The 12,085-nt window shown below is 55.4% G+C and overlaps 1 protein-coding gene across 2 annotated transcripts; it reads right to left on the reverse strand.

Moving 5' to 3' along the window:
- Positions 1 to 647: 647 nt before the first annotated feature.
- LZTS2 (leucine zipper tumor suppressor 2) lies at positions 648 to 11,125 on the reverse strand. Of its 2 annotated transcripts, none has more exons than XM_023511739.1 (5): positions 11,053 to 11,125; positions 5,420 to 5,869; positions 4,137 to 4,799; positions 3,360 to 3,614; positions 648 to 1,942 (listed from the first exon to the last, which is right to left on the reverse strand). In XM_023511739.1, exons 2-5 carry the CDS (start codon positions 5,825 to 5,827, stop codon positions 1,256 to 1,258), a joined length of 2,013 nt encoding a protein of 670 aa, XP_023367507.1. In that variant the 5' UTR covers positions 5,828 to 5,869; positions 11,053 to 11,125; the 3' UTR covers positions 648 to 1,255. The 2 variants fall into 2 exon arrangements, with proteins under 2 accessions (XP_023367507.1, XP_003787298.1); XM_003787250.3 differs by lacking the exon at positions 11,053 to 11,125 and adding an exon at positions 8,413 to 8,546.
- Positions 11,126 to 12,085: the final 960 nt, after the last annotated feature.

Genomic DNA, 12,085 nt, shown 5'->3' on the forward strand with positions numbered 1-12,085 from the left:
CCCCACTTATCCCATGACCCTTTCCACTAACCTTAGACTCTCTCACTGACCCCAACATCCTGCTCTCTCTAGGGCCTCTCCTGCTAACTTTCTCAGGACACAAGAATCTCCCACTCCTGCTTACCCTGCCCAGTTCCAGCTCCACTCTGGTGGCTCTCATCTTCCCACTTCCCTCCTCAGCTGTCACTAAAGCTCTGCCTTTGTGTCTATGGACAAGGTGCTCGTGGGCAGCCTGTCACCCACACTGTTTCCCAACCTCCCATGACACGAAAGGGGCTGAGAAACCCAAGGTCTGGAGTCTGGACTTGATGGGCACTTTCTCACCATGCCTCTTTGATTTCCCCCTAACATCGAGGGACACGGACTCCCAGGGCCCTCAAAGGGTCAATGTACACATCCCCCAGTCCCAAGTAGCATTCTGTGTAAGGGACAGGGATGTAAGACTACTCATTCTCTTCAACTCTAAGAGACTGTTTCATGTTGAATTCCACTAGGACCTCAGATTTTCCACTTTCTACAGATTTCTTTCCCCTACCACCCTTTCTCCCCATTAAGAGCTCCATGAGGTATAGAAGAGTTGCCAGCAAATAAAGAGGGGATGGGGGTCAAACAAGTTTCCTTAATCTTTACCCAGAATACTTTTTTTTAACAAAAAAAATTTTTTTAATGTTTTCTTTGGGTTTGTACAAGAAATTTACAGTGTGAAAAATATACACGTGAAAATGAGGCCATAAACCTGGGTGAAGGGAGGGGCTGCTTGGTCACAAACACAAATAAACAAGACATTTCTGAGTTCTTCCTTTGGTCTGACTTCAGCCCCCTCATTCCAGGAGAGAGGCTGTAGAGCTGGAAGCTGGGGGCCAGACCCCAGTCCCAGCCCTGTCCCCCAATGTGGGCAGGCACATCTGGAGCAGCTGGTGCCTTCTGGCTCTCTGGCTTGGGGTGAGGGTGAATGTGGAGATGAGGGTGTCCTTTCCTCTTCCCAGCAGGAGTGGGCTGGAGGCATCTGGGTAAGAAGGGTGGCACTGGCAGCAGTGGGAGTGAAATGGCTAGAGTGAGTAGGTGCCTCTGGGTGACAGTGAACACAGGGACTTCTGAAGGGTCCAATCTTGCTCCTTCAAGTCACAGGGCCACCCCGAGTTCTTGGCAGATCCTGGAGGATGTGTGGCTCTGGGGCCCTCAGACTTTGGGACCCTCAGTGGATCCAAGGTCCCAAGTAGATGTGCAGCTACTGCCCATCAAGGTGCAGATGGCCCTAGATCTCAGTGGCAGTGATCTCCTCTAGGCAGATGCAGGGGGCCTGCTCAGCCAGGCCCAGGTCAGCGAGCTCCCGGGCTTCCAGCTCCAGGCTGAGCTGCTGTAGCTCCTGCTCCAGCTGCCGGTTGCGCCGGTACATCTGGATATAGTTGTGCTGCAGCTGCTTCTGGTATCGGATCACCTGCTCCTTCTCCGCCTGCCAGGCCAGCCTCTCTCCCTCAAAGCTGTCCCGCTGCTCCTCGCCCCGCCGCCGCTCTCGCTGCAATTCCACCCGCAGTCGTTCCACCTGGGCCCGCAGGCTGCCCCCCACCACCCCAGCTGCTGCCCTCTGCACCTTGGCCTCATCACTCTCTGCCAGGAGGAATGGGTCAGCTGTGGCAGGTGGCACAAGGGGTTCCCGGAGTCCGGCCGCCTCAGCATCCAGCTGCCCAGCTTTCTCCCGCAGCCGCTCAGCCTCCTGGCGGTGCCGTTGAAGCTCCTGGGAACAGGCCTCCAGTTCCAGCTCCCGTGCTCGGGCTGCCTCCTGGAGGCCCCGTGCCCGGCCCTCACTGACCCTCAGCGTAGCTCGGGCCTCTCGCAGTGCCACCCGCAGGGCCACCAGCTCGCTGCCCTTCTGCACCAGCTCTGCCTGAGACTCCTTCAGTTGCTGCTTCAGCAGAGAGATCTCGCCTGACTTCTGACACACCTAGGGGTGGTAAGGGTAGGTGGTGAGAAGGTTCCTGTGGGGACCGCTTCATGTCCAGCTCATCAAGCTGGGCATTCAGGGAGAAGAGGTTTGATCATCATCATTTTACAGATGGACACAGAGGCAAATCTAGTGACATACTGAAATCATACAGCTAGTATGTGGTTAAAGTAGAAAGCATAGATCTTTTTCCTGCAAAGCTGGTGTCTTTAAACCAAGTGCCACCGCCCTTTAATATAGTTCCTGTGGGTCATGACCCACAGGTTGAGAACCACTCCTTTAAACCATCAAGAGACACTGTGGAAGTGCTGCTTAGCCCTGGGGGATGGAGCCATGGCAGGAACTGCCATGAGTGGAGCAGTGGAGGGCAGTGCCCACGTTGTCAGTTGACAGGCACTCCAGTGCCTTGGTTATGAGCAGATTTGGAGCCAGACTGCCTAGGTTCAGGTTTTAGCTCTGCCACTGCTAGGTGTGGTTTAGGTCTCCACCCTTTCTGGACCTCTAGTTTTTGCTAGAGGGGGCGTATTTTTTTGTATGTTTTTTGAGACCAGAGTCTTACTTGGTTGCCCTGGGTAGAGTGCCCTGGTTTTCATAGCTCACAGCAACTTCAAAATCTCAGGCTCAAGTGATCCTCTTGTCTCAGCCTCCTGAGTAGTTGGGACTACAGGTGCCTGGCTAGTTTATCTATTTTTAGTAGAGATAGGGGGCTCTCACTTTCGCTCAGGCTGGTCTTGAACTCCTGAATTTAGGTGATCCACTCCCTCAGCCACCATGCTAGCCTAAAAAGGGGTATTAACAGTGCCCACCTCACAGGGTTCTTATGAAGATTAATATGTACACTTAGAACAGTGTCTGTCACACAGCAAACACTGCACTGTCATTCTTTGGAAAGGGGATGGGAGTGCTCTGGCTATGCGGACTCCAGATAAAACCCATGAGGCAACCTAACATGGAAGTACAAGGACACCCCCACCTAGAAAGGGACAGCAGGCCAGATGCGGTGGCTCACGCCTATAATCTTAGCACTCTGGGAGGCCAAGGTGGGTGGACTGCATGAGCTCACAAATTCGAGACCAGCCTGAACTAGAGTGAGACCCCATTTCTAAAAACAGCCAGGTATTATAACAGGTGCCTATAATCCCAACTACTCGGGAGGCTGAGACAAAAGATCACTTGAGCCCAAGAGTTAGAGGTTAACGTGAACTATGACGCCAGGGCACTCTACCAGGGGTGACAAAGTGAGACTTTGTCTCAAAAAAAAAAAAAAAAAAGGGATAGCAGAGTGGATCCTCATTCACAGGGCTGAGGAAGGGGGGCTTTCTGAGGGTGGCAGGCTGAGGGGGGTCTGGCTAGGCCCCTCTTGCCAGGGCTCATCCCTGTGTGACCCTGCTCCCTTGACCCTCTTGTGTCGGCTCACCTCCCATTTGGTCTCTTCGAGCCGTGGCCCAAGCTCCTGCTGCTCCCGCTCCAAGGTGGCACAGCGCCGTTCCAGCTGCTCACGCTCCTGCAGCAGCTGTGCAAAGTCATCCTGCAACTGACGCTTCTCCTGCTGCAGCTGGAACACCTGTAGCTGCAGCAGCTGCTGTGCCCGCTGTGCCCGCTGCGCCTGGGCTGTACAATCTTCTCTCAGGGCCTCACGCTCTCGTTGCCAGTGCCGACGCTCCTCATATGCCTGCAGGCAAGAAGGCAGGTCCTGGGTAGCTTCCTGAAATCCCCACTCCCTGACTGCTCTGGTGGCCTACTGCCCTGGGCCTGGGTAGGGTAGATGCCATTAAACAATTATGACAATAGCAATACTTTTATGACAAAAGAAACAATAACAATAATAATAGCAAGCACTTATATAGCACTTCCTAGGTGCCAGGCATTTTTCTAAGCACTTTATACTCTTTGCCTTACTTAATCCTCATAATAACCCTATGGAGCCAGAAGTATTACCATTTACAGATGAAGAAACTAAGGCTGAGCAAAGTTAGGTAACTTGTTCAAGTTCAAAAGATAGCACATGGCAATGCTGGGTGTGAATCCATGCACCCTGGCTCCTTTTCACTCTACAGCAACTAGGTGGGAGGGGGTGGTGTGTGTCTCAAATGAAACTGTCCAATCCCCTCCCCCAAAACAGAAACACCCTTTGGATTCCCAGGGCCTTAGGACATTCTGCCACGATGCTCCCCATTATCACCAATGACCACACCTGGCACATGGTCGCCTCACTCTCGTCCAGGTTGTCCCGCAGCTGCTGAAGCTCTGCCTCACGATCACGGAGCTTTCCTTCCAGGACACAGTGCAGCAAGGCCTCATCCGAAGGGGGAGGAGGGGGTGGGGGAGGTGGGGAGCGCTCCCCACAGGAGCTGTTGTCAGGGGAGGCCCGGGGACCACTGCCCAAGAGCCCCCCAGCCACACGACCCCCTAGGGAGCCTGTGCTCTTGCTGGAGGAGGATCGGCCACTGTCTGAGTGGGAGGGCCCAGTAGGGGCCCCTCGGGCTGGCCCAGGCTGTGCCCCCCGCCCAGGGCCATGAGAGGACAGGTGTCCACCTGGGGAGCTGGTGGCTGGCTCAGCACCCCCAGTGCTATAGGTGGGCAGGCTGGATAATGAGTTTCGGCCAGAGTCAGACAGTGTCCCAGATGGGCAGCCGCTGGCCCAGCCACTCAATGCCAGGGGTTTGTCGGCAGCCGAGGAGGAAGAAGAGGAAGAAGAGGAAGAGGCAGGGGCCCCAAACAGCTGTGTTAGGCTGCCCTGGCTCCCAGATAGCCCGGCGGCCCGAGGACCCAGGAAGCTAGGTAGGGATGGTGCCCCTCGAGGTTTGGGCAGCACTGGCTTGAACGCTGTTGGGCGGATCAGGATTTTCTCCATGTTCTGAAATGAGGCGCCATGTGACACTGGGAATGAGCTCCCTGATCTTGCAAAGCTCTTATAACACTCCCTCCCTTCTCTTCTGGAATCCCCCAAACCCATATATTAATAACAATTTGCTACCATGGGCAGAGGGCCTCCTTGAATGTCAGCTTTATGTCAAATGCTTTGAAAGGTTCATCTCTAATCATGACAAAAGCCATAAAGGCAAAATATTATCAGTATCCTTATATTACATATGAGAAAATGGAAGCTTAGCCAGGTTAAAGGCCTTGCCCAAAGTCAAATGCATAACATTACAGAATAATAACTTAAGCAACTAACATTTACTGAGTGCATGCTGTGTGCTAGGCACTATGCTATGCATTATTGGATTTAATTTTCACAACACTCCTATGAAGGCTGACCTATTCTCTCCATTTCACAGACAGAGAACAGAGGCTCAAATAGGGTAGGTGAATTTCTTTAGATCACACAGCCAGAATGAGGCAGAGCTGGAATTATAACTTAGTTTTGGTGAATCTAGTACTCACACACTTTTCTGCTATATAAGCATCCAAATTCTAGCTTCCCAAGGAGGCTCTTTATTCCACCCAGGGCCACAAGGAAGAGCTGGTCCTCACCTTTTCCAGCTTCCCAGAGACAGGGATGAGCTTTGGTGGGGGGCCACGGAGGTGGGCATTGCGTGCCCGTTGTTCTCGGGCATCTTCAACATCACTGCTTGGGCTGGGAGGTGACTCTGTCCGGAAGTCCTCATTGATATAGGTGAAAGTGGTGCCTGGGACAGCCTTCCTAGGGGGAACAGCTGGGCACAGTGGCTCCTGTCCCTCATAGCCACCCCGCAGCAGTCCATCCTGCTGGCGGAAGAAGGTGGGCCCAGATGGGCCATGGTGGCGGGGAGGAGCTGGCCCTCCAGGGCAGGGCCGGCCTGAGATGAGGCTGCTCACACTGCCCATGGCTGGAGCTTGTGGGGCAGTGGCAGCTTCAGGAGCGGGGTCCAGTGGCACTGGCAGAGTCTGCACAATGGCCATGGTGGCAGAGGCTCAGGCTTGGCCAGGGGCCTCCAGGGCAACCTGCAAGCAGGACAGTGGTATTAGAGTCTTTCCACCTTGACCCCCCCTTCCTATACAGGGTCTTGCCTGTTTTGACCTCTTGATCCAGGCCAAATACCTGCCTGCCATCAGTAACAAGCCCTGACAAGACTCTCCCTCCAAGCACTGGCATGAACTTCAATTCTCTGTGGGCCCTAGACTGCTGCCCAGCTCTGGTCTAACCAGGGCTGAGGACTGAACCCAATGAGCTGAGATGAGAGCAGTGAGAGGCCGGGTTGGTTATGCAAGGCCACTTGGCAGCAGAGGCCCAGGCCCAGGCCCAAGCCCAAGCCTAGTTCTGCATCCCCTATAAAGGACAGGACTCAGCTTAGTGAGGGAGCCCTCTCTACTAGTTCTTGGCACAGGTCCCTGGTCCTCTGGGACAGGTGGCCTCATTACAGGGCAGTTTGGACAGAGGCAACCTCAGGGATGCAATCAGTAACTCAGATAGTAATTAGGGAACAAAGATCCGAGGCTAGGCAGTGCCCTACCTACCCCTGCTGGGCCTCAGTTTCTCTCAGACAGAGAGGCGGCAAAGGTGAAGCTGGCCAAACAAGAAACCTACATCTTTTAGGGAGCCCATAAGTGGGGTCTCCTGCTTCCCAGAGGTGAATTCGGGCTCATGGTTATTTCCATGACAAATCCTAGCCTCTCTACATCAATACAGGCCCTGCCCCACTGCCAACCACTATGAGACCTTTCAGTTTTAGATGATCTCTAAAGTAACCCTGAGGAGATGAAGGATAAAGCCCTACTTCTAGCAGCTGCTCCAAAACCTCACTTCCCTGAAGCCCAAGCATGAGGGCTCCACCTCCCTAGGCCCTGTCAGGAAGGGGACAGCAAGTCTCTGCCCGGAACTCCCTCCCCATTCTTGATTACCAGGACTTAGGCATCTGCTGAAGTCATCATGCAGAGTAGGGGCCAAGAAATGGACAGTGAATTGCAGAGGAGTAGGAGTGTGTGCATGTACTTACTTTTGTGCATGACTAAATGCACAGGAGCATGAAAAGGAACACTATGTGTATACACTAAGATGTGTGAAAACATGAGTGTGTATGTATGTTTGGATGGATGTATCAATACATTCATACGTATATGAGCATATGTGTGAATACATATGTGTATCTTACAAAAGAATGTGAGTAAATAAGGGGTTGTTATTAGAAAGTATGTGAAAGTTATAAATGCATATGTATGTAACATGTGGTTATGAATATAAATATGTGAGAAAATGTTTGGATAGATACATCAGTACATTCATGTCTACAAGAAATTGTGTGTAAACTACTATGTGTGTACTTCCCATGAGTGTGTGATCAGGAAGGTGAATGTGTACAAGTGTGTACAGAGGAGTCTCTATGCATGTGGGAATGGGTGGGAGCCTGGGGGTGTGTGTGCAGGGCCAAGTGGAAGAGTGGGAGCCTGTTTTTCCTCACTCTCTGGCATGTGGGGAGAGGCAAGACACACATCATCTGATTCTTTTGCCTTATCTGTTCCCCTTCTTTCTTGTTTGTGTTCCATTAAGTCCACCCCCTCCTCCCCACCTAAGTCAAAAGACTCAGAAGCAGGAAGACATCCAAACTGAGGCAAGACTTAATGGAGCTGGGGGTAGGAGGTGAGTGATGTGGAGGGAGCAATTATAGGCCCCTCTGCAGGGCTGGGGGCTGAGACTACCCACAAACCTCAGCCCCTAGTAGAGCAAAGCAGATAGTGAATCCACTCCTCTCCCCTCTCTAGGACCATTCCAGGGCATGGAGAAAACAGTGAGGAAGGGGTTTCATAGGGGGCAACCAGGATTGGCACCTCCCTCTGCATTTCCCCACTTCAGTGAGCACAGAGAGTGAAAACTGAAAGGAGGAGACAGACTCACTCAGAAAGGGACCCAAAAGACAAGAGACAAAGACTCAAAGAGGCCTAGAGGGTCAGGCATTCAAGGAGACAGGCAGGCAGACCCAGTGAACCAGGGTCCCTGAGCTCATTGAAACACGGGGCCCCAAATCCACACTGACATAAAGCTGGGCCCTGAGAGCCAGACACCCAAGGAGCCCGAGCCAAGCGTCTGGAAAGCCAGGCCCAGCCAGCCGGGCTCCCGCTCCTGGAGCCTGAGAGAGAAGGAGGGGCAAGTGGAGGCTCCATTTTGAGAAATGCGTTTATGGCTGTGGGAAAAAGGAGTCCCTCAAGCTCCCCAGCACTCCTTGAGTAATCTACTCTGGCACAGGAGACCCCCCATTTTACTGGGCTGGGCACAGCTGAGGGCTGAGACTCAGCCAGGGCTAGAGAGGGGTCAGAGAGTTGGGCAAAGTCTCCCCCTAACGCGAACTCCAAGGAGCAGTCAGGCGGGATCAAGTCTGGGGTCTCGAGTTCCCACTCCGCGACAGGAGGCCGGGAGCCCCTACCCACCCTTAAGAGTCCAACCTCCCTTCCAGAAAGTGGGGGAAGCTGTGGAATGCTGCCTCCCCTCTGGACTCAACCGCGCAGAAGTTGGGGGCGTCCCAGGCCGCCTCCCAGCCCTGGCCCCCCCTCACCTCCGCCGCGCTGCTCCATGCTCAGCCCCGGGCCGCCCCGAGCGCTCCACAGGCGCGCCGCCCGGCTCCAGCCCGCGCGCGGCCACTCCGAGCGCCTGGCCCGGACCTGCCCCGCCTCCGAGACGCCCCCGGCCGGGGCCAGCCCCCTCCGGTCTCGAGTGGGCGGTGCCGCGCCGGGGAGGGTGTGAGGGGCGTCCCCGCCCCCGGGGCGCGAACACGCGCAAGCACCCCGCGTCACGCGTGTCCGCCGGAGCGCACGCAGGAGCTGTAAGGCGGCAGTCAGGATCCCTCCCTCCGAGGCCCGGTGACTGTGTGTCTAGGCTCAGTCGACTCGGGATGCGGCGCGGCGGGTCACCCTCTACTCCAGTCGGGGCCCTGGGGCCAGCAGCAGCTGGTCATTGTTTGAGCACAAAAGGCCAAGGCGGTGACGTCCGCCCCTCCCCCTCCTCTTCTCTATTTGAAGCTTTCTATTCGGACACTCTCTGGCTTTAGAGTCGAGGGGACCCTGGGGGTCAGCTCCCCCTTACTCTCCGGCTGCCGAGGCCCTAGGCCCCAGCACAAGTCGGGGGCCGAGGCTTAGTCTGTGCCTGCCCCACCCCCAGCGGGTCGGAGGCCGCACACTAGGGTTTGAGACGGCCGCGCCACCTGGCGGCCGGCTCAGAGATCACACTCAGTCGCCCTTCACGATGGGGGACCCAACCCGACTCCCCAGCACTGTGGTCTCTTGCCCATGAGCTCTGGCCTGCCCCTGGCGCGGCAGCCCTGTGCTCACCAACCTTCCCTCGGAGTCATTTGCTAAGAGAATGGTCATTTCTCAAGCGGGCGGCCCCGGCCTCCCAACAATCACTGCGATGAGCCATTCCAGACCTACAGTCCAAATCAACATCAGCCTCACTACAGACGACATTCTACTTTCTCAGGGTCACAGATATTCTCATCCTCTCAGAAACAACACAGTTTTCTTCACACCCACACGACCTTTCCCACATTCAGTCTTACAACGTAGCTACAGAGTCTCATCCTTCATATGGGTCCATGTTCCTTCTTTCCATAATCTTACACAAAGACACACTCGGTGCCACATGCCTGTTGTGTACATTCTTTCACAACAATTCGCAGTCCTTCACACCCAGCCACAGTCTTAAATACACTTTGCCTTCTGACCATTTTTCACACACTGACTTAGTCATTCAGACAACTTCTTACACATACACATTTTACCACACAACCTTTCCCCTGGGTGGGGGGTCTCTGTGACCTGGTAAGGTCAGCTGATGCTGGCACCCCTGGGCAAGGACAGCCTCTATCTCCCTAACGCCCCCACTCTCAGCCAAGGCCTGCCAGAGCTCGCCTTGGCCCCAGGAAGGAGCATCCCCCCTTCCAGGCCACAGCCCTGGCCAGCTCTCAGTTCTATTTTTAGCTTTATGGAAAGGGTTGTTTTTCTTTCTTTTTCCCTGGAAAGGGAAACATAGCCGAGCAAGCCTCAGGCGCACCCCAGACCCTCAGCGTCATAAGAATAGATTGAGCCCCTTTCCTCAGTAGAGACCCCCTCCTCTGGCCTTGCCCTGATACCGGCCTCCTCGGGCACCAAGAGCCTCCTCCCTCTTCTGGCAGCTTGCCCAATTCGGGCAGCAGCTGGGCTCAGCATGTGTATAGGGGTGGGGAGTTGGGGTGGGGGGAGTGAGGTATAGGGCTGCTGCCCACTCCCTCATTCCCTGGGGGAAAGGAGGTCATCCTCCTTTCTACTAGAAGTAGGTATGCCCTCTCTGGTATTGAGGGGGTATTTACACTCATGCATTCTCTTGGGGGGAAGGGACTCCTACTCCAGCAAGGGTGGAGGTGGTGATAAGAAAGGGATCCACAGGCGCTCAGGCAGCTGTGCCCTGGGCTGGGCAGCTGTCCAGGCCCATCAAGGGCCTCTCTCTGATACCTTCAGGGATGCAGACACCAGGCAAAGAGCCCAAGTAACCGCACCCTGGCCCAACAGTCTCTCGGCCTCTTGCACCACCCTGGCTCCAGGGGGCGTTGTGCTCCCGTGGCTCATCACCGCTCCAGGCCGAGAATGGAATACAGTCCAGCGTGGGACCAAGCAAACTCGCCCTGAACTTCTGCAAGGGAGGGGGTCCTCGCCCAGTGGTAGGGTTGGGGGAGCATAGTCCACTAATCTGCGGAGTGATCACGTGCCAGGCCCCTGTTTACGTCTTAGTTTTCACCTGCGGACCGCCGGAAAGCAGGAACCTCCGGATGCGTCCCACCCGGCCCACCCGCGTCGGCGGTCACGGGGCTGCCCTCTCCCCTACCTCCGCCAAATACATTACACCAGTGTCCCGCCCGCAGAGGGGTCTGCGCGGGTTGGCGCTGCCCTTGAATGTAAGGTTAAGCCGCTGGGCGCCTTCTTTCCCAGTGCACGTGTGTTCGTGTGTCCCAAGTGCATGCGTGGGTCTGTGCACGCGTGTGTAAGGGACTGTCGGTGTGAGTTTGTGTCGCTTCTCTGTTCAGACTCTTTTCCTGCGACCCATCGTGTGGGAAACACCTCCTCACCCCAACTCCCAGCTTCCCCAGATGTGTAGTAAAGTTCGCTCCCGAGCAGGGATGTGCAGGAGGAAGGAGTTCCTGCACCTACGCTGCCCCACCACTCACCTAGCGCCACCTGCGCATCCGCTCCAGCTTCTGCTCGGCTCCTGCTCCAGCTCCTGCTTGGCTCCTGCTCCAACTCGCCCACCTCCTCGCCACGAGAAAGCCGGCTCCCCAACCCGCTCCGGGCTCCGGGCTCCGGACTCCGGGTGCCCGCCAGGCCGGACCTGGAGGAGCGGGGCGGGGCAGCTGAGGCCGCGCCCCCCACCCAGGGAGGGGAGTGGTCTGCCCAGCACCCCCTCAACAGCAGACTCAGTACACAGCCCAATAGTAGCTAGATGGTGGCCCGAGGCTGCACCTCTGGCCTCTTGACTTCACAGTCTACTGGACTTGGCTTTCGACCCCGGGAGGGGGTGAGCAGCACGTGACCGAGAGTTAAGCTACCTGGCTGCCCTAATTAGGCTGGCTATGGGGCATGACTCTGTCACCCTCCCCTGCTCTGTAGGGATCACACTCTAAGCCCACTCCCCAAACACAGGGAAATCCTTGGGAAGCAGACACAGAAGTCTTGGGTTTCACCAAAACAGCTCCCACCACCACCTTACGTACATCTCAGCTGTCTGCTGTCCAAGCAGAACCAGCACCGCCCCCTTCCCTTGAGTAGGTGTTGGCACAGGTGAGCAGGCCTGCCAGTTTTCGCCCCCCACAGGGCATGGCTAGGCTTCCTTTAAACTCATAAAGTCCCACCCACAGGCACAAACAGGAAGTTGGCCTGTGTTGCAAGGAGGCACCAAGGGCTCCCTCCCTCCATGGCTTTCAAGACAACCAGCCTGTGGAAAGGTGCAGGTCTGCAGGTGTCTGGGCCGTATTTGCAGCCTGAATTACTTGGACTGCAGGAGATCTTGGTGAGCTGTTTCTTCTTAGACATATACACAATAGAGATGAAGCTGCTGGAGGACCCAAGCTGCCCCCTCACAGCCAAGTGTGACACATAGATCTACTCTGTAAATCTGAGGACAGGGTGGCAGATCCACCTCCACCCAGCTTAGCCAGGCCTTTCTTGGGCTCTTAAGGAGATTCTTTTTTTTTTTTTTTTTTT

The sequence above is a fragment of the Otolemur garnettii genome, unplaced genomic scaffold (genome assembly GCF_000181295.1).
Source record: "Otolemur garnettii isolate 467f Iridium unplaced genomic scaffold, OtoGar3 scaffold00021, whole genome shotgun sequence".
NCBI lineage: Eukaryota > Metazoa > Chordata > Mammalia > Primates > Galagidae > Otolemur > Otolemur garnettii.

What these genes read in the sequence shown, in the direction of transcription:
- LZTS2 (XM_023511739.1), bottom strand. Translation starts at nt 5,827, where the DNA reads ATGGCCATTGTGCAGACTCTGCCAGTGCCACTGGACCCCGCTCCTGAA. An exon ending in TCTCTGGGAAGCTGGAAAAG is followed by an intron (nt 4,800 to 5,419) that starts GTGAGGACCAGC and finishes GCCTCATTTCAG; the next exon opens with AACATGGAGAAAATCCTGAT. An exon ending in TCGAAGAGACCAAATGGGAG is followed by an intron (nt 1,943 to 3,359) that starts GTGAGCCGACAC and finishes TACCACCCCTAG; the next exon opens with GTGTGTCAGAAGTCAGGCGA.